Here is a 24,861-nt window from a genome sequence, read left to right on the forward strand (position 1 = left end):
TACCATGTTATTTCACACTATTCATCTTCACCATTGCCTGCTCCATTTGTCTGTTTTGCAGTGGGTATACTGTATGAAGTATTGCAGCTTTACCCTGCTTTGCTGCTGCCTACTTCCCATGGGTGTTTTGCGGCAGGGCAACATTCAGCAATTCTATGCCTGAGTCTGTCTTTTTAAGTCTTGTGCCACAAGAGGGCACAGTCAAGATTATTTCTTCATCACTAACAGTGCAAGTTTTGGATGATGGCATTCACCTCTGTGGCAGCTTTCTTCTGACCTCTTTGCTGGTTGTGGAGTGCTACAGCACCCATTGGGAGACTTACCAACCTCTGGTAAGCTATACGTACTTCTATTGAGAATTGTTTTGAGAGAATGTTCACTGTCTGGTGTTATAGACACTTCGGATTGCTGGTGGTAACTAGAAGAATCACTTCTTCAAATATAATCTGCGGTGTTGGATTTATGTATAAGCGTTTTAGCTAAACAATTATTTATCCATCATTATGTTATTACCTTAAGTTAGGTTTAATAGGTATTTAATTGTTGTAAGTTAGGATTAGGTTTTTTTTTCATCTTTGTCTTCCACTGTTATGTCTGTGTTTTTTGTTTCTTGCCATAGTAAGGTTGTTTTCTTTTTCCCCCGTGACTTTCCCTCTTCCCGTTGGTATACATGTTAATGCAGGCAAATGGGGAATGCTTGTTTTTGTTGGTGTTTCTAACCCCAACCATCACTTATGGCTATCTTTCATCTCAAACAAATATTTTTATTTTTTTGAAGTTTAGTCTTTTTCTTATTCCTCTTTGAGTGTATAGTGTTTTGCTGAGGATCCTGATTCCTTGGGTTTCACAACTCTCTTTGAAATCATAATTTGTTTTTGGAAATCTGCCTTTAAGAAGTGTTTGGCTTAAGGGAGTAGTAAATCCCTGTTGATTTTGATAATAAAGCTGGGTATCCACACAACTTGGATCTGATATATATGTATCATTTTTACTTTTGCATGAGACTTTTGTAGAGGGGATATCCTATGGCTGGTCTAAGGATCTGGAAATCTAATAATTTATAGAAAGCTTGATAAACTAGCCTTTAAGTAATTTCAAGTGAGCAATAGGCTATCATGACATGAGGAGGGAATAAGAAAAGCACAAATATGAAAAAAAAAAAGCAAGACATAAAACTTGCTATTACTATGCCTAGAACAGACTGAGAAAATGTTATTGTTATAATACAATTAAGTTTGTTCATACTTACCTGGCAGATATATATATAGCTGTATTTTCTGACGTCCGACAGAATTTCAAAACTCGCGGCACACGTAGTGGGCGGCCCCCAGGTGGTGAGTACCCATTCCCGCCGCTGGGAGGAGGCGGATTATCAGGAACCATTCCCATTTTCTATTCATATTTTATTCATGACCCTTGTCTCCTGAGGGGAGGAGGGTGGGCACTCTAATTATATATATCTGCCAGGTAAGTATGAACAAACTTAATTGTATTATAACAATAACATTTTGTTCATGAAACTTACCTGTCAGATATATATATAGCTGAATCCCACCTTCGGATGGTGGGCAGAGACAGAATAGGATTTTTAGGAAACTTAAATTAAGTAAATGATTTACTTCTTGGTTCCTTACCTGTTAGCAAAGTAGACTCTGTGATTACTGTCACTTAAGCCTGCTTCTGCTTTTATCAGTTGCCAGCCAGGTGTAGACCTGTAGTGCTGGTGCACTCTGGATGCTCTGTCAACGGGACGTGACCTCAATGTGACAAGACCATCTAGCCAAACATATGGGAGTAACACAGCAACCGACCACCACCTGACCAACTAACCAAAAAACCCCTGACAGTTAAACTAAAGAATGGGAGATTTCCACAGAAGATCTCACCATCAACCAAAAACACAATAATAAAACTAACCTAAACTAAGCTAAGGGATAGGGAGAGAGCTACCTTCACAGCCCCCAAAACTGTGTCTGCCGAAATGTAAGGCCCCAAAGAACTACAGTTCTCGTAAATCGTTCTCACATCCCGGAGTAATGTGAGGGCGAATACGGAATTGCTCCTCCAAAAGGTGCTATCAAGGATATCTTTAATAGATATTCCTTTGGAGGCAAGAGAAGTAGCTACGGCTCTGACTTCGTGAGCTTTCACTTTAAAGAGGCTCAAATCAGTCTTCTGGCAAGATGAATGAGCCTCTTTAATGACGTCCCCAACCCCTCAAGAAGAAAGCCACAGCATTCTTCGACAACGGCAAATCTGGTCTCTTCACCGAGCACCAGAGATTACCTGAGGGACCTCTTATCTCTTTAGTTCTAATAACATAGAACTTGAGAGCCCTGACAGGGCACAGGGCTCTCTCTGGTTCTTGACCCATGAGACCCGACATACATTTGATTTCAAAGCTCCTCGGCTAAGGATTAGACGGGTTCTCATTTTTTGCCAAGAAAGACGGGCTCAACGAGCAGACAGCGTTGTCCCCCTTGAAGCCCACTAGGCTACTGAACGCTTGGATTTCACTAACTCTCTTCGCCGTCGCCAGAAGAAGCTAGGAAAAGCGCTTTTCCTCGTCAAGTCCCGTAGAGAAGCTTCGTGGAGAGGCTCAAAGGGACTTAACATTAGATGCTTCAGAACCACGAGATTCCATGAGGGTGGTCTTGCTGTGAATCTTGAGGTTTCGAACGACCTTAAAGGAGATCCGTGTAGATCCTTATTGGCGGAGAGGTCCAGTCCTCTGTGGCAAAAAACGGCAGACAACATACTCCTATAACCTTTTAATTGTTAGGAACTTGGCCAATTTCTTGCACATTTCTTAAATAGAGCAAGAAAAATTCTGCTATCTGGTTCACAGAGGTCGTGGAAGAGGAAATTCCTTCCTTTTTGCACCATGCCCTGAAGGAAGCCCACTTAGATTGGTAGACAGCTCTTGAAGAGGCTCTTCGAGCATTAGCGATTGCTCTCGCAGCTGCCTTCGAAAAGCCTCTCGCTCTGGCCAACTTTTCGATAGTCTGAACGCAGTCAGAGCCAGAGCGGAGAGGTTTTGGTGATACCTTTTGAAGTGAGGCTGTCTGAGTAGATCTCTCCCTCTCCTCCAGGGCAACGTCTTGGGAAGTCCACAGGAAAGCATGACCTCTGTGAACCACTCTCTTGCTTGCCACATCGGGGCAATCAGAGTCAACCTTGTCCCTTCTGAAGCTGCGAACTTCCTCATGACTTCCCCATGATCTTGAATGGGGGAAAGGCGTAAAGATCTAGGTCTGTCCAGCTCCAGAGCAACGCGTCCACCGCAACTGCCCCTGGCTCCAGAACCGGGGAGCAATACAGAGGAAGCCTCTTCGTCCTCGACGTAGCGAACAGGTCGACTAGAGGACGTCCCCACAGTCTCCATAATTGCTGACAGACTTCCTGGTGCAAGGTCCACTCTGTTGGCAGAATTTGATTTCGACGACTGAGAAGGTCCGCCCTGACATCTGCTACCCCTGCCCCGACTCTCGTCAGGATCTTGATCTGCCTTACGTCTGCCCATAGCAGAACTTCCCTCGCAAGGAGAAAAAGGGATCTGGAGTGAGTTCCTCCCTGATTCTTTAGATATGCAAGGGCTGTGGTACTGTCCGAGTTGACTTGAATGACCTTGCCTGACACTTTGTCTTCGAAGAACTGCAGCGACAGGAAGATCGCTGCCAGTTTCCTTTACATTGATGTGCCAGGCTACCTGTTCCCCTCTCCAGGAGCCTGACACTTCCTCCCCCCCCTAGTGTTGCTCCCTAACCGGAAATGGAAGCGTCTGAGAACAACACTAGGTCGGGGCTCAGAAGATTTAGGGAGAAGCCCTCTCGCAACTTCTGAGGGTCGAGCCACCATCTTAAGTGGTCTTTCACTGTTTGAGATCCTTAGGATCCCATTCAGGTCCTCCTTCGCCTTCCATTCTTCCGCAAGGAAAAATTGAAGAGGCCTGAGGTGCAGTCTTCCCAACGAGACAAACTTTTCCAGCGAGGAAATGGTGCCCAGCAGACTCATCCATTCCCTCGCCGAACAAGCTTCTCTCCCTAGGAAGGGCTGCGACTTTCTCTAAACCCAGCTGCTGATGTTCCTGGGTATGGAAACGCCCGAAAAGCCACTGAATCCATCTGAATCCCCAGATACACGATGGACTGTGTCGGGTCAGATGCGACTTTTCGGAGTTGACCAAAAAGACCCAGGGACTTTGCTAGGGCGAACGTCGACTGAAGGTCCTCCAGAACATTTTCTTCTCTCGACGACGCTCTGATCAGCCAATCGTCGAGGTAGAGGGATATCCTGATCCCATGAAGAATGGAGCCACTTCGCTACATTCCTCATTTAACTGTAAAAAACCATCGGGGCCGAGCTGAGACCGAAACAAAGGGCTCTGAATTGCCAACCTTGTTGCCTAAGACGAATCTCAGGTACGTCCTTGAAAGAGGGTGGACTGGGACGTGAAAGTACGCGTCTGCAGGTCCAGAGACACCATCCAGTCACCAGGTCTCAAGGCTCCTAGCACCGACTGAGGCGTCTCCATTTTGAACTTGTTTTTCTCCACAAAAAGATTGAGCCTGCTCACATCCAGGACTGGGCGCCAACCCGACGACTTGCTTCGGCACCAGGAAAATCCTGTTGTAGAAGCCCGGTGACCCCAGGTCCAAGACTTGCTCCACCGCTCTTTTTTTCGACCATCTGGTCTAAAAGATCGAAAAGGATACTTTTCTTCTCTCCCTGATAAGTCGGAGAGAGGTCTCTGGGAGTTGATGTTAAAGGAGGAGGATGTAAAAAGGGGATCTTGTACCCTGCTCTACGATCTTGAGAGTCCAATGGGTTCCGCCCCCTCTCTGCCTCCATGCCTCCGCAAGAACTTCAGGCCTGGCCCCGACTGGCGTCTGAAGGACAAGATCTTCATTTTGGTGATTTTGGCTTAAATGAAGCTCTTCTCTCAAAAAACCTCTCCCTCGAGGAGCTGCTCTCGAGGGGGTGCCCCGCGAAAGGGTTTGACTTTCTTCGGGGGGTTTCACGAATGAAGATGTAGAAGGAACTGCTGGGCGTCTTGAAGACTGTGCCAAGAGGTCCTGGGTCGCCTTCTCCTGCAAAACTCGTTGCAAGATCCTTTACCATAGCCTGGGGGAAGAGATGGTCCGAAAGAGGCGCAAAGAGCAATTCCGCTTTCTGAGCGGGGAGAAATAAACCGAATTAGCGGTAAAATTACATAGAAAGAGCTCTTTTTTAAGGGACAAGCTGTTCCAAAATGAGAAACCAAGCTCTTTCCGCAAAAACCATCCCTGACGGCCTTGTCCATACACGACACACGCTGACAGCTCCCCCAGACTGAGAGAATCAGGGCTTCTAGACTGAAGGTCCAAAACTCCCAAGCACAGTAAGAAATTAAAGACACCCAAAGTGCGCAGCAGTCCCTTCAAGTGGTGGTCCGTCTCCACAGGAGTCCAGGACACCTTTGCAGAAGATAAGAGGGACCTCCTCTGAGCATCCACTAAACTGGAGAAGTCCCCAAGAGCGGACGAAGGAACCTTTACCCCCACGTCCTCCTTGGTTTCATACCAAATGCCTCCTTTCCCGGAGAGTCTAGAGGGAGGTAAGGGCGAAAAAAGTGGTCATTGCCCTGGTCCTTCCTTTCGGGGAGGACATAAAATACTTGGAGCTTCTTTTGAAAGCCCTCTTGTTGTGAAAGCGACACGTCTTTATTTCGACAAACTCAGGAGTCTTGACTGACTTAGAAAACGAAAGTTGAGAGGGAGGAGACCTAGGGGCTGCCGGCTAAAACTTATCCCCGAAGGACGAACGTAACAGCCGCACAAGAACCTTATAGTCTGAGACAGCCGAAGCTACAGGAGGTTCTTCTTCGACTGAACTCGCTGGACTACTAAGTTCCCCTTCTTCTCTCAGAGGAACTGGAGAACGTCCATCTGGAGAGGGCGTACGTCCAGCAGGCTTAGGCCTGAACAAAGACTTCGCTGATTTGGAAGTCACCGCTTCAGGTACGGACTCGCCCTTACGACGATCCTTTGAAGGACGGACATCTTGTGAACGTAGAGCGTCCTTAGAAACAACGGGAACTGTCTTACTAGACACGTCCCTACGAGAGGAAGCGCGAGCTTCCTGACGAGAGGCGCCAAAAGCGTCCTGCTTAGCCAGGCAAGCGTCCTGCTGAGCGTACTGCTTCGAACGGCGAGCGTCCTGCCGAGAGCGCAAAGCGTCCTGCTTCGAAGGGGAACGGCGAGCGTCCTCCTGCCGAAAGCCGCAAAGCGTCCTGCTTCGAACGGCGAGCGTCCTGCCGAGCGTCCTCCAAAGCGCCCTGCCGAGAGCGCAAAGCGTCCTGCTTCGAACGGCGAGCGTCCTGCCGAGCGTCCTCCAAAGCGTGAGCGAAAGATCTACTCGGAGAACGAGAACGGTGACGATCCGGAGGCGGAGAGAGAGACGAACGAGACGAGAGAGAATGAGACTGCTTCGTCCTCTTGACGGGCAGCCTGACGTCCTTTCTCCGCCTAGGCTCGACCTGGCTGCTGGGTCGAGTCCTTTGAGCCATGATAGAACGAAATCTGGTCCTTGAAGGGACAAAAGGATATTCTTCGTAGGTGACGAAGAAGAAGAAGGGGCAGGACTGACCCTGCGAGAAGGCGAGGGGCGAGGGGACGCCTCCTTCCTTCTCGCAGGTACAGCTACCTGCATCTCAGGGGAACATGCCTGTGCGCGCAACCCAACGTCCTCGTCGGTTGAGACTCTACCTCTCTTCTGAGGAGGAAAAGCGTCATACGCGTCCTCTGAAGAAAGCGGTGACATAGGACGTGAAGCGTCCTCAAAACGAAAAGTCCTTTTCAACGGACGCGAGTCTCTCCGAGCGCTCCACCCCTTGCGCGGGGAGGACGCTTCGGAGACGAAAAAGCAATCCTTCAGGACGCGCGCTCGTGCGCGCTCCTTGGCGGCCTGGGACTTAGCAACAAGGCCGGCCGGAAGGGACGCCAGATCGGTGGGGAGCCCCGGTAACCCTCTTGCGGCTTTCGACATACCCACTCCCTGAGTCCTGGGAGTCCGATAGAGGTCTAGGCCTAGAGGCATTATGGGGCCGATCTGACGCCCCCTCCACAACACTAGGGGCACTATCACAAACTTTCACAGGGCCAGTTTCTAAGGCCAACACTTTCGATTCAAGAGCGCGAATAGACTCGAGAATCAGAGAAAGGGCGTTACCTTCTCCAGACACAGCAATAGGGCCCGAAGGCAACAAAACAGGATTAGGTTGAACAAAATCTACCGGTGTTAGAGGAGGAGAAATATTACATTCCTTACCTTTTGTAGAACTGCTCTTGGAGGAAGACCTCCTGACTCTATCGCGCTCCAATTTACGCCGATAGGTCTCATACATCTTCCATTTATCATCTGACAAATCCTTGCATTCATTGCACCGATCATCAACCAAGCAAACATGCCCCCTGCATTCCATACAAACTGTGTGAGGATCAACTGAAGGTTTAAGAAGCCTCACCTTACATTCACTCCTCACACACACTCTGAAACTCCCTGTACCTGATCCCGACATCATGTACACAGAAAAGCCAATCCAAAATCAAAAACCAATCCACTATTACGCGTGCCAATCCAACAATCCAGAAGTCGATACCAAAAGTCAATCCAGATAATTTAAAGCGAGATAATCCAAAAATCCTAGACGGAGGTACTGCAAACAGTTGTTTCCAGCACCGGCGACAGAAAAAATATGAATAGAAAATGGGAATGGTTCCTGATATCCGCCTCCCAGCGGCGGGAATGGGTACTACCACCTGGCCGCCCACTACGTGTGCCGCGAGTTTTGAAATTCTGTCGGACGTCAGAAAATACAGCTATATATATATCTGACAGGTAAGTTTCATGAACAAAATGAAATTTTCATTATTAAAATGAAGTTTTATTGTATACTTACCGAACAATTATAGAGCCGTGATTTCCACGAGCGGCAGGATACTAAATTCAAATTTAGCGCGTCGGCGTCGCCAACACTGGTGGTGATGACGTCATCTCCCTCCACTCGCGGGAGAACCAGGTACAACTGCCCAGGTGAATCCAATTCTTTCTGCCCGTCCGTCCACCTAAGGGGAGGAGGGTGGGTATAATCATAATTGTTCGGTAAGTATACAATAAAACTTCATTTTAATAATGAAAATTTCATTTTTATTGTAGTGTCTTACCGAACAATTATAGAGCTGATTACACATTTATGGGAAGGTGGGATTCAGTGGACCACTAGTATTTTTAAATGGTTACATTTATTGCAATACTGCCTCTGGTCGGTGCTCTTCTTACTATTGTAGAGGAATTGGAATTTGACCAAAGTTAGCCTCTACAGGAGTGGAATCCTTCCGTAGTTCAAGCGAGTCAAGGCTGACTGACGGAGGATAGTAACAACAAAGATTGCCCTTGCCCTGGGCTAAGACCAGAAATTCAATCATACAAAACATTTGTCACCAACACCAGATTTAAAAACATATATACCCAACCATTGTAAATCTGACCTACAGACTGGTGAGTATCCCAGGTACTCAGTACCCCCAGCTTCCCTTGAACTCGACAACCTATTCAAGGTGAAAAGTTAGCATAGAGGTGACGACCCCTGTGCCGTTTCTCCCAACACCATGCCAGAAACCGCCACCGGACCTAACGTTTTACAATTCTCAAAAACCGTTTCTATCTCTTTGAGATAATGACTCGCAAAAACCGAATTCGATCTCCAGAACGTGCTCTGAAGAAATCGAAGCTAAAGATAAATTCTTTCTGAATGCTAAAGAAGTTGCCACTGCTCTAACCTCGTGAGCTTTAACTCTCAGAACGGAAAGATTGTCGTTCTCGGACTGCGAGTGAGCTTCCCTGATAAGCTCTCTAATAAAGACGATATAGCATTCTTAGAAAGAGGACAGAGGGATTTTGAACCGAGGTCCAGAGCTTAGAAGATTGTCCTCTAATACCCTTAGTGGCAAACAGATACTGCTTAATAGCCCAGACTGGACAAAAGAGCCTTTCTTCCTCCTCATGTCCAACCAAATCAGATAAGTTCCTTACCACAAAACTCCTCGGCCAAGGATTAGAAGGATTCTCATTTTTGGCTAGAAAGTCAAAGATACCGAAAAATACAGCATTGCCTTGAGAGAAACCGACTCTTTTGTCTATAGCGTGCAATTCGCTGACACGCTTAGGCAGAAGCTAGTGCAATAAGAAAAGTGCCTTCTTAGTCAAGTTCCTGAGTGAAGCCGACTTCAAAGGCTCAAACGGTGGCCCCATGAGGAACTTAAGCACCACATCTAAGTTCCAAGTCACTGTATCTTGCGGGAGCTTAGTGGTTTCGAAAGACCTAATGAGGCCGACAGATCTGAATTGGAGGAAATATCCAAACCTCGATGTCGAAAACCGAAGAAAAAAAGAGCATGGCTCTATATCCTCTGATCGTCGAAGGAGCCAGTTTCTTAGAGTTCCTAAGAAATAGAAGAAAATCTGCTATTTCTGTTAAAGAGGTCGCAGAAGTAGACGACTTTAGCACTTCTACACCACTCTCTGAAGATTCTCCACTTCCCTTGATAGAGTTTGTTAGAAGACTCTCTCCTACAACGAGCGATAGCTTCTGCAGCTCTTCTTGAAAATCCTTTCGCTCTGACAAGATTCCGGACAGTCTGAACCCTGTCAGAGCTAGAGCGGACAAGTTTTGGTGGAACCTCTTGAAGTGCGGTTGTTTGAGAAGCCACTTCTCTGGAGGAAGAAGTCTGGGGAAGTCTACTAACAACTGGAGAAGGTCGGGAAACCACTCTTTCCTGGGCCAAAAGGGAGCGATTAACGTTAGTGTTACATTGCTGTGCGACATGAACTTGTTCAGCACCTCTCTTATTTAGACCGAACGGAGGGAATGCATAAGCTTCCAGACCCGACCAATCCAACAGCATTGCGTCCACCGACCAAGCTAGAGGATCTGGGACTGGAGAACAAAAGAGAGGAAGACGGTTGTTCCTTGATGTCGCGAACAGGTCTATTGACGGTCGTCCCCAAAGGCTCCAAAGTTTCTGACAAATCTTGTTGTCCAAAGTCACTCCAGAGGTAACACTTGCTGTTGACGACTTAACTCGTCCGCCAGAACGTTCATCTTTCCCGGCAAACAAATCTCGGGACTAGCTGAACCTTCGCTTCGTTTGACCACAGGAGGAGATCCTTGGCTACTTCGTTCGTACAGAGAGAAAGACTGAGTCCCCCCCTGTTTCCGCACGTACGAGAGAGCCGTGGAGTTGTCGGAATGCACTGCCGACTATACTCGACCTTCTACTAAACTCCGAAACTGTCTGAGCCCCAAGAAAATTGCTAACAGTTCCTTTACATTTATGTGGAACTTCTTCTCCTTCTCCGACCAAGCTCCTGAAGTCCGTTGATTTCCCAGTAGGGCTCCCCAACCTGTGTCCGATGCGTCGGAAAAGAACTGTAGGTTCGGGAGGATGGGTCGTAAAATCTAACCCTTCTTCCAACCTTGCTCAGAGAGCCACCACCTTAGGTCCTCTTTTATTTGATCTGTGACAGGAAAGGTAATCGATGTCTGGTTGTGTCTTCCTGCACCAAGAGGCTCTCAGGAAAAACTGCAGAGGTCTCATGTGCAGTCTTCCCGCAACGTCACAAATTTCTCCACTGACGTCAAATTTGCCCAAGGAGCCTCATCCACTGATTGGCAGAACTTACCTTTTTGTCCAAGAACTCCTGAACTGTCTCCAGACAGCCTTGAACCCTCTTCGGGGACAGAAAAGCCCTTCCGAAAAACTTGAGCATTCAGAATCATCCCCAAATAAAGGATGCTCTGAGATGGAACCAACTGGGACTTCTGTTTGTTGACCAGGATTCCTAACTTTCTGGCAAGATCCAGAGTTGTTCCAAGTCCTTCAATGCACCGACTCTCTGATTCCATGACCGGAGAAGCCAATCGTCCAGATAGAGGGAGATTCTTACTCCTAATATGTGCAGCCAGCTTCCTATCGGGGATAGAACCCTGGTGAAAACTTGAGGAGCGGTCGCTAGTCCGAAGCAAAGCGCCCGAAACTGAGAAACACCTTGCCTTCGAACATGAACCTCAGGTACTTCCGAGATTCGCGATGTATCGGAATGTGAAAATAAGCGTCTTGCATGTCCAGAGAGACCATCCAATCCCCCTGTCTGATGGACTCCAGAACCGACCGAGTGGTCTCCATATGAAATTTTGTTTTCTGGACATGCAAGTTCAGGGCGCTCACATCCAAAACCGGCCTCCAGCATGCCCCCTATGACTTGGGAACTACAAAAAGGCGATTGTAAAAGCCTGGAGGAAAATCCCCTTCTATCTGTTCTATCGCTTCTTTGCGAACAAGCGCTTCCACTTCTGCGGCTAGCGCCAGAAATTTGTCTGAGCCCGGAGAGTATGCCTGGAATGGAATTGGCACAGGTGAGAGCGAGGGAGGTGAAACGAGAGGAATACGATAGCCGAACTTGAGTACTTGCACTACCCAGGCTTCTGCTCCTCTGTTTTCCCATTCCTCCCAAAACATAGCCAGCCTGGCTCCCACTGGTGCATGAAGAACCGAGCTTTCATTTGGAAGGTTTGTTAACCTTGGCCGAGGCCTTAGACTGAGGTCGCAAATTCGACTTCGGCCTAAAGAAGCGCTTGGGCTTTTCTCCCTCGAAAAGGCACTTGGGCCAGAGGCGAAACCGAAGGAACAGTCTCCACAGGAGCTTTAGGTCTCTTAGTAGACCTGTGCCAGTAAAATCCGAAGTAGATTTTCTTATTCTAAGCGCAGACGAAATTGACAACACTACATCGTCTGGAAAGAGGTTATCTTTCACAAAAGGAGCAAACAAGAGCAGACTTCTGTTGGGAAGTAACCCGTTTAGAAGCAAAGGAGCACCAAAGTTGCCTTTTCTTAAGGGTACCAAAGGCGATGAGCGAAGCTAACTCATCACATCCATCCCTATGGATTTGTCCGCACAGGACAGAACACCAATCCAATCCTCCGCTAACTCCTGAGAAAGAGAAGGACAATCTTCGATCTTGGCCGCTAAAGCGCCAAATAGTCCAATCAAGGAAGCTAAAGACTTCCAAAAGTTTAAAATTGATTCTTTACAACGTGGTCCAACTCAGGCGCTGTAAAGAAAACTTTCGCTGCGGCGAAAGCAGATCTTCTAGAGGAGTCGATTAAACTGGAGAAGTCTCCCTGGGAGGAGGCGAAACTCCCAGACAAGGAGCTTCCCCAGTTACATAAAACCTATACCTCTTACGAAGCAACTTAGAGGGAGGGTAAGCAAAAGAGCCATTCCCTAAGTCTCTTTTTTCATAGACATCCATTTTTCAGTCTCTTTCAACGAATGTCTAAACCGCTTTAGATAGAACCAAGTTTTGGGAGGAGAGGGTCTGAAGTTTTCCTCCTCATCAAAAAGTCGAAGTTGGGGAGCGCGGAGCCGCTTTCTCAAAAAATAATCTGGATAAGATACCAGAAGAAATCTAAGGAGACTTGAATAACACGAGAGGGGTGATGAGAATCCTCCTCCTCTACTTCTTCTTCATTCTCCGATACCTGCCGAAGAAGTAGACGGAAAACTACAACCGGATCTGAAGGTTTCGAACCACCCTTGGACTCATTCATCCAGTTGGTTAACATCTCTAACTGCTTGCGCAAAGGCGCCAGAGACGAATCAAAAACAGTTAACGTAGGCTTGGAAGAGCCTAAATGTCAGCAGGAGGCGGAAAACTACTTGGCGCCTCGCTCTGAGCCGCCGAAATTCGAGGCGAAACAGGCGCATCAGGCGTAACAGACGAAAAGCGCCTAAAGAAACACCCTTAGAACTGCTAGCTACAGCGCTAAAAACCACAAATCTCTACTAGTAGATGGAGCCGAAAAAGGCACAGATTGAGGCGACGAACGAGCCGCTAACGGCCGCGGCGCAACCCTACTCTCAGGCTCCTTATAACCGCTTTGACTGGAGGAGGCGAAGAATCGGCGCCTGAACGCCTCTTTTAAGGACGCGAAACGGGCGAATCTCGCCAAGAGCGCCGCGCGACCGGAGACGAATCGCTTGAATCATTCGAAAGGCGTCTGACCGCAACACCTTTCCAACGCTTAACCGACCTGTTGAGGCGCAACAGGCTCAACAAGAGAGGCGCCTGTCTGTGGGCAAATCCCGATCGACTCCCTTGGACTTCTGGTATGTCTTCTCCCCGGTGCGGGGGAGCTGGACAGTGACCTTTGTCTAGGAGAAGTGTCAGGACAGACAGACGCACCCTCAACTACACTCTTACCTGAAGCCGCTTTCTCCAAAACGTCTTAACTGAATTACCAAGTTGCAAACCGTATTCGCTCAGTTACCGAAACCAATTTCTGGAATCTAACCTCGATTCCAGACTGGCAATGGTGTCGGAAAGAAAGTACTACGGACGGGAAGCCAGAGAAGTGGGATTAGTAGGAGGAATAGGAGGTGTAGTTAAAGGAGACATAACAATTTGAGGAGAAACAGAAGGAACAGAAGCATCGCAAGACGAAGCAGAGCTAAGTCTCCTTTCCCTAAGCGCTGCTTTTCTAATTCTGTCTTTAGCTAATTTCTCCGAGTATGAACTAAAAAACTTCCATTGAGAATCAGTCCAATCACTACACTCGTTACATGTTCGATCTGCTGAACAAACCTGTCCCCTACACTTAACACATTTAGTGTGAGAATCATATTCTAACTTGGATAATCTAGTTTTACATCCTGAGATGCAAAACCTAACTCCCGACGGACTAGAATCCGACATGGCAACGCCTAAATAAAAAGCAAAATAACAACAACGTCAAAAAAGAGTACTTCACCAATTCCGAAGATCAATTTCACAAGAAAAAAAGCGAAGCAAAGTCATCCAACCGCACCGACCACCGATGTTCACCGGACGCCGGCAGGAAAAGAATTGGATTCACCTGGGCAGTTGTACCTGGTTCTCCCGCGAGTGGAGGGAGATGACGTCATCACCACCAGTGTTGGCGACGCCGACGCGCTAAATTTGAATTTAGTATCCTGCCGCTCGTGGAAATCACGGCTCTATAATTGTTCGGTAAGACACTACAATAAAACCTCATTTTAATGTTAATGCAGACAAGCAACAAAGAGATGTGTTTAACATCCCAGAACTGATGGAGCCACTGCTTTTGTGCTGTACTTGCCAACCTCAAGATATCCTCCTTTCTCCAGAAATTTTGTCGAGAATCATTTAATTGACATGTGTAATGAGTATTTAATGAGTTTGCTATAAACAAAAATAAACAAACTTAAAGACAATCATTTAATACACTTTGATTGGAAGATCAAATTACACAAGAAGGAAATGCAAGATCCTCAAAAACTTTGATATACATACGTATTACCTTGAAAAGCAAGGTGACCCACTAACCATGAATCAAGTCATTCTTCCTACCATGGTATCTCATCCTGGCCCTTGTACAAGTTAACTCAGCATAAAACAATTTTAGATTTTAGTTCCTAAAACTTTAGGTTTATTTGTATAAGAACACATCATTGTAATAACTACACAATTACTGACAAAAACTTACCTTAAAACTGCACCTCTGAATAAAAGAAATGGCTAAGTAGAGTCTACATCGTGAAACTATGGCAGGATCTCCAATGCGTAGTGCAATGTCCATTTGTTGAAAGGAAATCTGCTCTGCTTTTTCAGCAAACTGAATGTCATAGTCACCAAGGGCAGAACAAGCGCCTCCCAATGTTGACAACCAAGACATTGCAGTATCGAAATGTTGTCTCTCTATCGCACTACATCTCATACGTACATTCCATTCATAATCTATAATTTGCGGCAGATTATCTAATAAACACCATTTCACTATTAAAAGTTTTCTTTGTCTCTTACTTTTTCGTTTGAATGTCTTTAAAACCTTATTGACTACTAATTGTCTGTAATTATCAGAAGATATCAGTTCTTTCAGGAATACACAAAAATGCATGTCTTCCATTTTATTTTTTAAAACAATGCCTTTGGACTGCATTCCATTGATATTTATACATTCTTTTTTCTTTGTTCTTGCATTTCTTAAGGAAACTAAAGCTTCCTTCCAGTCCATACTACTATGATCATCACTCTTGTGGGTCCTTTGAAATAATGGAGAAGTGTGGCAATGTGATTCAATGCATGCTGGGGTTATGGTCAGTATGTCCCAAAAGGATTTACCATAATCCACAACTGCCAAAATATGAGAGGAGTCATTCTTAGTAGGATATGCAATGCACTGTCTATTACAAAAACTGCACATAACACATCTGGATTGATTTTCACTGCCTGATGATTCAGCCATTCTTATTAATAGACAAGGGAGTTATCTGCAAACTCTTGGCTATAATCACCCATACGTCTGGTACCTGAAACAAAAAGACATATATCAAATAGTTACATTATGATACTAGGCCTATATAATACAGTATTACCAAGACATCAGGTTCTAATTTGGCTGGGGCAGCTTTGCACCTTGGACCCTGTCAAGTAATTCGTGATCCCTTACTCTATATTTGGGTAGTTTACTGAACTACGGAACTACTTCCAAACGGAAGCTAGCTCATTGTTTCCAACGTTTAAAGTTACCTGAGGAATCCAAGGGGGGCAAAGGCCCCTCGGCTATGTCAGGGCAAAGCACCCTAAGTGAGGTTATAGGGAGGTAAGGTCTGGTTAGGTCAGGGTATGGCATTCTAGGAAAGGTTAGGTTTGTTTTTGTCTTCCAAGATCTGTTCCTGTTGTTCTCCACTCATTCCTGCATTCTACAGGAGTCCCATTCCGTAATTCTAAGCAGTAACTAAATCCGCACGGACTGCAAGGAACGGTCACGCGAATATGAAAGCGACTAAGGATTGGGGCGTCAAATGTATTTCACCGTGTATAGGTAGTAGGACTAGCCCCTGGGGGATTAATTACAGTTGACCAACAAAATATAACAGTAATCCCTTAATGAGCAACCAAAATACAATAAAAAAAGTTAAAAGTCAATTTCCAAAGAAATACCCGATGCAGAGCAATTACTTAGATCTACCTCCCATTCTTATGCTGAATCCAATTAAGGTTGCCGACGACCAAAGCAAGATCCTAGGCTAGTACATACTAAAATACGCAAAAAATAGCTAATTACCTAGTAGCCTATAGCCTAGAGGTCAATCGTTAGGAAAGTTTACAATAAATTGATAACTACGGCAAGTAGGTAATATCTAGTAGGTAGCCTATTGTCTAACCTAGCAAACAATATCTAGAGTCCCTAGGTCATTGCAGCCAAATCACCTACTGGGGTAAACAATCACGGACGATCCATCGTCATCACACTGGGCGGGTCTTATTCACTCGATATTTAATTGGTGAAACAAGAATACAATTACAACTTTAAGCATAACATTCAAAAGATTGAAGTTTTGTCAACACAATGTGATATATGAAAGCCCCATATGAACTAAAATAAGCATGTGACGCTCTTCGTAAAATTATGTTATCAAGGCAGTTTTGAAATCCAACATGGCGGCTATCGTCAGGCTGGCTGGTCTAATCATGGACAATCCACCATCTTTCCCAGCCTTCCCAGCACTCATTTGAACAATGTCAGCGTATATATGTAACATTTATTGATCTTACTCAAGATTACAGTTTTAATCAGCAAAATAAAACAAGATTTTGTTGCCTATATTAGTGAAAGTATGAAACTTGTTATCCCTGGGGTCATGGTTCGAACTGAATTCATTTTTACCTTGTAATCAGTGGTTTTATCCTTACTGCCATCACAACTGAAACTCCACAGTGCTTATTTGATTGTAATTAGTTTACACATTATTGGTCTTAATCCACCCTACATTGCACTTGAACCATGTTGGTGTTCCTGGTTCCTAAGCGCTCACTCCACACACACACTTACGAGCAGCAGACGACGACACTGTTTATGAGGTGCAAAGCTTTATTCCCTTAATTGTTTACTTTACTCATTATTTAGTTTAACTTTACTTTGTTACTTCAAAATGTTTATTTAATTCATGTCTATTATCCCTTTTTTGCAACCAAATTACCCCCAAAAATTACAGATACTATTTCTAAAGTAGATACAATCTAATGTTTCTAACCTTGTCGTACATCTGGCTGCCGAAAACCATCGCGGAGCAGACGACGGATAAGTGGATTATTTTTTTTTTTTTCGCTAGCACTTTTCATTGATTTAAGTCTATATTAGTATTTTGATTTTTTTAATAACTGTATGCCAGAAATAAATGTAACCTTTTAATGGTTTGGCATGCTACAGAATGGCAAAATTCTCAGTTGCCAATATTAGTGGAGCTTCACACATACGCTGATGCATTATTATAAACTGTTTCCATGAATTCTAGTTGTCATAGTAATGCAATAATGATAAAATTGCTTTAATATTTATGTATATATACTTCCAATACATAGGCTAATTTCACCAATTTCCATGTTTTGTGTAAGTCTTATACCCAGTTTGGAGGGTGAACACACCAACTGGCAACAGAGAGAGAGAAGGGAAGGTGAAGGAAGGAAGAAGGACAGGGGTGGCGGTGGAGGTGGGGGGAGAGGTTAGGTGGAGCTTTTTACTGCTATGTTCGTATCCATTTCTGGATATTGGAGTTTTTGTCTCTTGGTACAAGGACAAGTGTCGTTATTCTTTACGATTAGTGATTCACGATATCCTTATAAATTACGGCACTGGGTGTAATACACTATAGCAAAATCTCGTTCTGATACGAGTGTTCGTTACAGAAATATTGCTAAAACACGTGCTTGCACTGTCTCTGAAACCCATAGTAGGTATGCTGCTTAGTTGTCAATCAAGTTTTTTGTAATCAAGTATTTTTTACAAGCTAGCTATTGTATAAATTTGTATTTTTCTCAATCAAAACATATGCTCCTCAATGCTAACTTTCCTCTTTTAACGACTTCCTGGTCATTGCAAATTCGGCCCCATTAATTTCTATGGTGGGAAAAAAGACAAAAGGCCCAGGGAGCGAATGCGATTGCATCACACTACGGCTGTAATCCGGCAGTAAAACATCTTCATATATCCAAAAAGTAAATAATAAAGATATATATGCGCATTACGATTATAACAATTACGTGAATAGCTGATAACAATCTGCATGAATAACTGGTAAACTGTTCTGCAAGAAAGTTGAGTATAACAATTCAATTACAATAGGTACGAAAGTCAAGATGTCGTGGCGTCATACCTAATACAGGACTTAAAAAAACGTTCTAATTCCAAAAAATAATTACTACTTATATTTGAGTCAGGAATCGAGTTACTTTTTCAATAACAAATATTTTCAAATTAATCATCATAAATATGTAAAATATTGTTGTTTTATTATTTAAATAATTATCTAGTGCACGCTTCATCATCGTTTTCTACCAAAACCGTAGTTTCCTGAAAAATGTCGTGGCAAGGGACCGTTTTCAGATTGTTGTGATGAAAGTGCCCCAGCGTCTATGGGTACAAGTGGTGTGCGGATTTATCACAGGAGATGGGAAGTTTGTTGACACAAGCGACTCCGCAAACATCGAGACGGCGTCAATCTTCTAAAGTTATTTAATCGTAAGTTCTAAAGTTATTTAATCGTAAGTAAAAATTTAGAAAGCGTTTTGGCGTTGTGGGCCTGCGTTGGCCACCCATTGCATTGCCCTCTGTTTAAAGCTTACATTATGGCCTTAATTTCTAACTTTGGAGAAAATACTTAATTCGAAAGGAGAGTAGAGGTCTTTAGCTCCGTCTCTCACCAATAACAACTCATGACTGATGACCATCTCCGGTGTCAGGACACGTTATAGCCTAAGTACTTTTTCGGAGGGTGTCCAGCCGTGATCGTCGGTGAGTTGGCTAGTCCATGCGATGTTTTACCCTAGGTATTAAGCGCTACTAGGCCTAGCGGTAAGTTCAGCATTTGCATTTATGGTACCTAGCCTAGATATTACCTTAGGTACTCCCTCTACCATTTACAGTTACGCTGCTCCATGTGAATCAGATCAACATCTAGCATAAATAACCCTAGTAGGTACTACCTATTACCTAGATAGGTACCTACCTACTACCTACTACCTAGCTATACTCTGTTTTTTTTCATCTGTCCATCTGCCTGTGGTATATTTGTATGGTAACACTGCGTCCCTGGCTTTAGATAGTTACGCTAATTGTAAGTTTAAGGTAAATAAAAGGATATCTGGGTGTACATTTGTAACTGAAAAGTGTTTTAATAATTTACTGTATGCGAATTACACCGTTAATATTCGAAATAGGATATTATTATAATCGTTGAATGTAAGCTGAATGCAACTATCTAAAGCCCGGGACGCAGTGTTACCATACAAAAACACCACAGGCAGATGGACAGATGAAAAAAAACGGAGTATAGTTAGCCTAGGTATACCTACCTACCTACCTGGGTAGCTACCTTTTCAGAACCGAACAACACGACTGCTTTTGGTATACTAACTTTGGTTAAACAATGAAAAAAAAAATTAAAAGAATGGAGAAAGTTATATTTACCTTTTCGGGACAACAGTAACAACAAAATAAAAGAAACCAGTCTGGAAATTTTGCGTAAGTCGTTGTAGTAGTAAGGACTGCCTTGCCTTTGGTTCTTTCGAAACAAAATCAGTTTCTAGATCCCTCGCTCGCTGAGTCGCTTATGAACTTTACAAAATGTATGATGCCTACAACGGCACCTCCTAAGCAGTTGACAGAAAATTACGTAGTACATCTTTTTCTCAGTTATCAAATTTAGTCTTTTCTTCTTGGTAATATTGCTTCCTTTTAAGTCAGTCTTTTACAGTTATATCTTTCTAATATAAAACTTCTTTTTTTCAATATAAAGCTTACAACAGCAAGCGAGACAATGGCAGAAAAATAGCAGAGAAATAGACTGGCTTACTGATGTCATTCTCATATTCATGCAAACTACATCCAATGTTGCTTCCATTTCTCTATGTAAATTTCTTAAAGATGTTGCTCTGGTGGATTTATGGTCATTATTCTTTTTATCACTATTTGTCAAAGGATCTCTCTCTCTCTCTCTCTCTCTCTCTCTCTCTCTCTTCTCCTCTCTTCCTCTCTCTCTCTCTCTCTCTCTCTCTCTCTCTCTCTCTCTCTCGTATTATCAGTGGTGTTATTTGCATGAAATCTATAATAAAAATGCACGAGAGCCAGCAGCTGGCTTTTTTGTTTGTTGTGACCTCATTTGTTGGCGTTACTGTTCATAAGTAGCATATTTATTTATTTGCACACAAGAGCTGAGTCTACAAAAGTCACTCATGATTTATCAAATAAATACCTGTATGCAAATCCTCAGATATATCGTTTGACCTTGATTATATTCATGATAATAAACAATAGGTTTTTCTTACGATAGAATTTCTAACACTTTTATCCATGTCACAGCGAGGAAAAGAGTTCTTAACACCAATGGGAATTATTCAAGACCCTGGCTATGTGTTGCAGGGGCATAAGCAGAACCCTCTACGCTATCGGACTGCCTTATCTGAATTTACATCCTGCAGAAAACCCAAAGTCCCAAAACTCCACCGGCGCTGAGCATTAGTAGTCCTTCTTTTGCTGTGTGGCTAAGTGATGATGTTTACTTTTCCTGGTCGCCTTCTGTACTACATAGGTGAATATACCAGTCTTCGAATTCATTTTCGGGTTTTTTAAGTTTCTGTGACTCCATGTGTGAACTCTTGTAAGGTCAGTGCACTCCAGAGTACTCTCTCACTTTTCAGAAACTTGATGATGGCGATTGTAGAGCTTAGAAGGAGATGCCATTTCTCGAACTACGCCCTCTTTCCACTTTATAGGAGAAGAGCCACTGTTGGTATAAGATAATTTTAATATAAAAACACACATGTAGCATATATATATTATATATATATATATATATATATATATATATATATATATATATATATATATATATATCTATATATATATAATTAGAAATGTAGGAAATTTCAGGTTCCTAAGTAAGTTATTTAGTGTTGCCTACACTGGCGATGTAGTACCACTCTTTGTTCTTTTGTTCTAGGCTACTTTCTGTTCCTCTGTGCTCCCGTTGATATTAGGCTTTACCTAAAATTAGTGATTCGGGTAGTTTGGATAGTATAGTTTTTTTCGGCGTTTTTCTCAAAGTTTTAGTAGTTTAACATTTTGAAAGATATAATTTTGATGTATTTCCTGCTTTGGAGTCCAGCAATTGGACTGCCTGTTCTACGTATCCAGAAACGAAGTCTTTAGCTAAGAGCAGGAAAGTAAATTAGTAGGTTAAATTATAATGGTCAGCCTATAAAGCAGCGAGAAGCGTCCGAAAAACAATCAAGAATTAAACTGGAATTGCATTACCATCGTTTCTGACGGCATGAGTAGTATATGCTCATATTGAAAATTAGCTTCACTTATTACACCAGTAACTGCTTTCCTTTACTGATAATTGACTCTTGTATACACATATGTTTGTAGGAGTACAGAACACACACACACACACACACACACACACACAGAGAGAGAGAGAGAGAGAGAGAGAGAGAGAGAGAGAGAGAGAGAGAGAGAGAGTTGATGGCGATAATAGGATGATAAAACGTATCCTGGGGTGTGTCCAGACGAAAAAAAAAAATCTTGTTGGCGCAGGTCAGGAAACGCTCCGATAAATAAATTATTGGATCTAAGAGATAATTTTCTTCTCAGATTACGTGAATAGCAATAACTGGCATGCATAATGAATAAATGTATAATAATGAATATGATTATAATGGTAGAAATAATAACATGCAAGTTCGGTCATGATGAAAAGTGAAGCGATAATAGAACTTGCAACACAGTTTATCAGATATCTACATTGTTCGTAGTTCTTCAAGTTATGCTAACGTTTCATGGTTAATAGGTTGCATTGTTATTTAACGTAAATATGATCATAACCTGCGCATTTTATACCGATTGCGGACAGTCAATCGTGTAATAGTTACAACACCGAAATAATTTTCCTTAATTTTCTTCCTTAAATACAAACCTCCTATTTTAGCAACACAGGAACAGTTGAGGTAGTATATTTTGTGTTTTTGTTTTATTCCACTCAGCAGAATGAGTCCCCACTTCAACCTGGGGCGTGTATGGCCGTTCCCGACCATCTATCCCGACTGGCGAACTCCCGTGACCCAAGATGTGCTCCTCATGGGATGGGTCGCGGCCTTCTTTGCCCTCCTGCTGCCCCTTCTATCTCGTCATTCCGGCTTCTAGTTACGTAAGGACTTTTATTCTATTTTACTTATTCATTTTAGAAATCAGTAGGCCTAAGAACCGGTGACGAGGACGTATGCACTTGAGTCTAAAGATGCTTAGTTACGATTTTCGTTGAGGAAATCTGTACGTTTTTGCCTAACATATATATAAAAGCAGTCAGTTAGTTTTCATCCTCGATTTAGAGTGTTTAGGTATCCGGCTCGTGGGTATACACACACACGCACGTACTGATACACACAGAAACACACACTCACAACACACACACACTATATATATATAATATTATATATATATATACATATATATATAATATATATATATATATATATATAATATACATATAATTGAGTCATATCACATTACCATGATTCATATACGTACATCGAGCTAAAAATGTTCCTTTGAATATTGAATTCGCTTCTACCTCGGAATTAATAATTTTTCGATATATGTTAACCGAAGGGGAAAGTTTTTTAGTCGACAAATTTCTTATCGACTAAAAAATTCCCCTTCGGTTAACATATATGAAAATATATTAATTCCGAGGTAGAGCGAATTAGATATTAAATGACATTTGTAGCTCGATATATATATATATATATATATATATATATATATATATATATATATATATATATATATATATATATATATATATATAGAGGTGGATGCTTGTAAGTGTACACTTTTGGCAGTCTTTCTTGTTGTTACAGCTAGCTCTGATGTTTACATAGATCCTCACTTCTTTGTCTGTAAATGTCATTCTTGTTATGAAGGTTATAACTATCTAGAGTATTTTGGTATTTTTTTCCTGCTGGTACCTTTATTATTATTATTTATTATTATTATTATTATTATTATTATTATTATTATTATTATTATTATTATTATTATTCTATCTCCTACCTGAACACAGGGTGACACGATATCTGACTTGATTAACATTTTTGTTTAATTAATAGATCGGAGAATAGTACCCCAACCTTGTCATTCTTCGTCTTTCAGAAATTATCAAGAACCATCCGCGTGACAGTCTTCATGCTCCTTGCATTGTCCATCATGTGTAAGTCATCTGTAAGCTTTTACTGTCTGGCTTGTTTATCATCAACTTGGAAAGAGTCACTGCATTACGGTTATTAACTCTGAAAATGCCAGACCTGCTGGAAATTAACTTATTATATTTTAAGAAGTTCTTGGCAGAATTATGTCTGTGGTTTCCAAATTTACATACCGTATAAGTGCCCTCATCGAATGTTTTCAAAATTTCACCCATAAACGAGTATGAAACCTATGCTAAAAACTAATCATATTTCATGAAGACCAGTTTCTTAGACGAGTTTAGAATAACACTTTTCAAGAAAATGTATATATTGATATTATGCAACAAAAAAAAAACATTCGTCTGTTATTTTAAGACTTGCTTATATCTTTCTAATAATGACGCGTGTGTACTTACGCGAGCTCACGCACGTTTGCTTCACCGTTCACGCAAAATTACATTCTAGAAATGAATCTTTTTTAGTGTGCAATTTCGGCCAAGACTGGGAGGTGGGATTTATCCGGACTCGGACGCCGTATAAGGCTGGAACGGCTGATCAAATTGAAGCGGAAATAGGCGTCAGGTTGGGACTTCGCTCTGTCAACATAACCCTTAAAGGCAAGTGACGAAGACATTTTCCTTCTCCCGGGAACGCCATCTTTTGATGTGTTTTGTAAACTTCAGCTTCCAAACGGATGTACTACGTACTCCGAATAAATAAAATTGTCTAGAGCCGTGTGGGTTTAATGTTGCTCTGAACAGTTCTATGCAAGCAAAAGATAAATAATTTCTTACCGTTGTCCTTTTTTTTTTTTTTAATCTCAGGAGTTATATTTGGAATACCGGTGTATGCGCGCGCGCACACACACACACACACATACACACACACACACACATATATATATTATTTATTTGTGTGAGTGCGTTTGTGTGTATTACACTTAGATATCTAGATTAAGTTTACTAGTTCTCTACAAAAGCCTCTTTGAACTGTAATGGCGTGGGTGATAAATTATTCTTACCTAATAATGAATATAATTGAACTTCAGTGAAGTACAAACAAATGTCCTCAGCAGCTAGATTAAAAGCCTTTGGAACTCTAATCTGTTCCTTGTAGATAAAGGTATAATTATCTGAGTTTGATAGAATTTTATTCTATAACCTGGATTATGAATAATGCAGGTTATAAAATAAAATTACAGATAATCATCAAGGGATTAAGATTAACGTAAACTAATATAAATACACCAACGTAAACCTTGCTTTAGCAATGAAATTTATTCTGAAGGCTAACATCGTTATCTCGTTGGGGAACCTGATCACGTTGTCTTTGAGCTTTTAGGGCTGGACTCGTGGCTTCTATTAACACCATTTCTATGAAGAGTATTCATTGGTAGTCTTTCTCTTTGTAGAGCTTTGTTGTAGTTAGGATAATATACAAATTTCTTTCTTGCAATTGGAACGAATGCCTCTACCGGTGCTGCCTTCGGCTTCTAAATGTGGGGTTCCATTTGT

The 24,861-nt window shown here is 42.7% G+C and overlaps 2 protein-coding genes across 6 annotated transcripts in view; one reads left to right on the top strand and one right to left on the bottom strand.

Annotated features, from left to right (window-relative positions):
• Window positions 1-24,861, bottom strand: part of LOC135222729 (uncharacterized) — a 94,111-nt gene that overhangs the window by 22,480 nt on the left and 46,770 nt on the right. Inside the window, exons 1-2 of one of the 4 annotated variants that reach the window (XR_010316321.1) lie at window positions 19,569-19,745; window positions 14,586-15,408 (exon numbers count right to left, since the gene is read on the bottom strand). Coding sequence is in view for 1 of the 4 variants with exons in the window: in XM_064260951.1 (XP_064117021.1) it covers window positions 14,586-15,344 (759 nt within the window). In the remaining 3 variants the exon portion in view is untranslated. Of the gene's footprint in view, window positions 1-14,585; window positions 15,409-19,568; window positions 19,746-24,861 lie in introns of those variants that run through there. The other 3 variants (XR_010316320.1, XM_064260951.1, XR_010316322.1) reach the window with 3 other exon arrangements.
• Window positions 20,550-24,861, top strand: part of LOC135222711 (dual oxidase maturation factor 1-like) — a 14,523-nt gene continuing 10,211 nt past the window's right edge. The window contains exons 1-4 of one of the 2 annotated variants that reach the window (XM_064260912.1): window positions 20,550-20,688; window positions 22,148-22,308; window positions 23,313-23,370; window positions 23,830-23,964. In XM_064260912.1, coding sequence (XP_064116982.1) covers window positions 22,228-22,308; window positions 23,313-23,370; window positions 23,830-23,964 — 274 coding nt within the window. In that variant the 5' untranslated portion in view covers window positions 20,550-20,688; window positions 22,148-22,227. Of the gene's footprint in view, window positions 20,689-22,144; window positions 22,309-23,312; window positions 23,371-23,829; window positions 23,965-24,861 lie in introns of both variants that reach the window. The other variant, XM_064260922.1, reaches the window with a different exon arrangement.

Source organism: Macrobrachium nipponense, chromosome 20 (assembly GCF_015104395.2).
Source record: "Macrobrachium nipponense isolate FS-2020 chromosome 20, ASM1510439v2, whole genome shotgun sequence".
NCBI classification, from domain to species: domain Eukaryota; kingdom Metazoa; phylum Arthropoda; class Malacostraca; order Decapoda; family Palaemonidae; genus Macrobrachium; species Macrobrachium nipponense.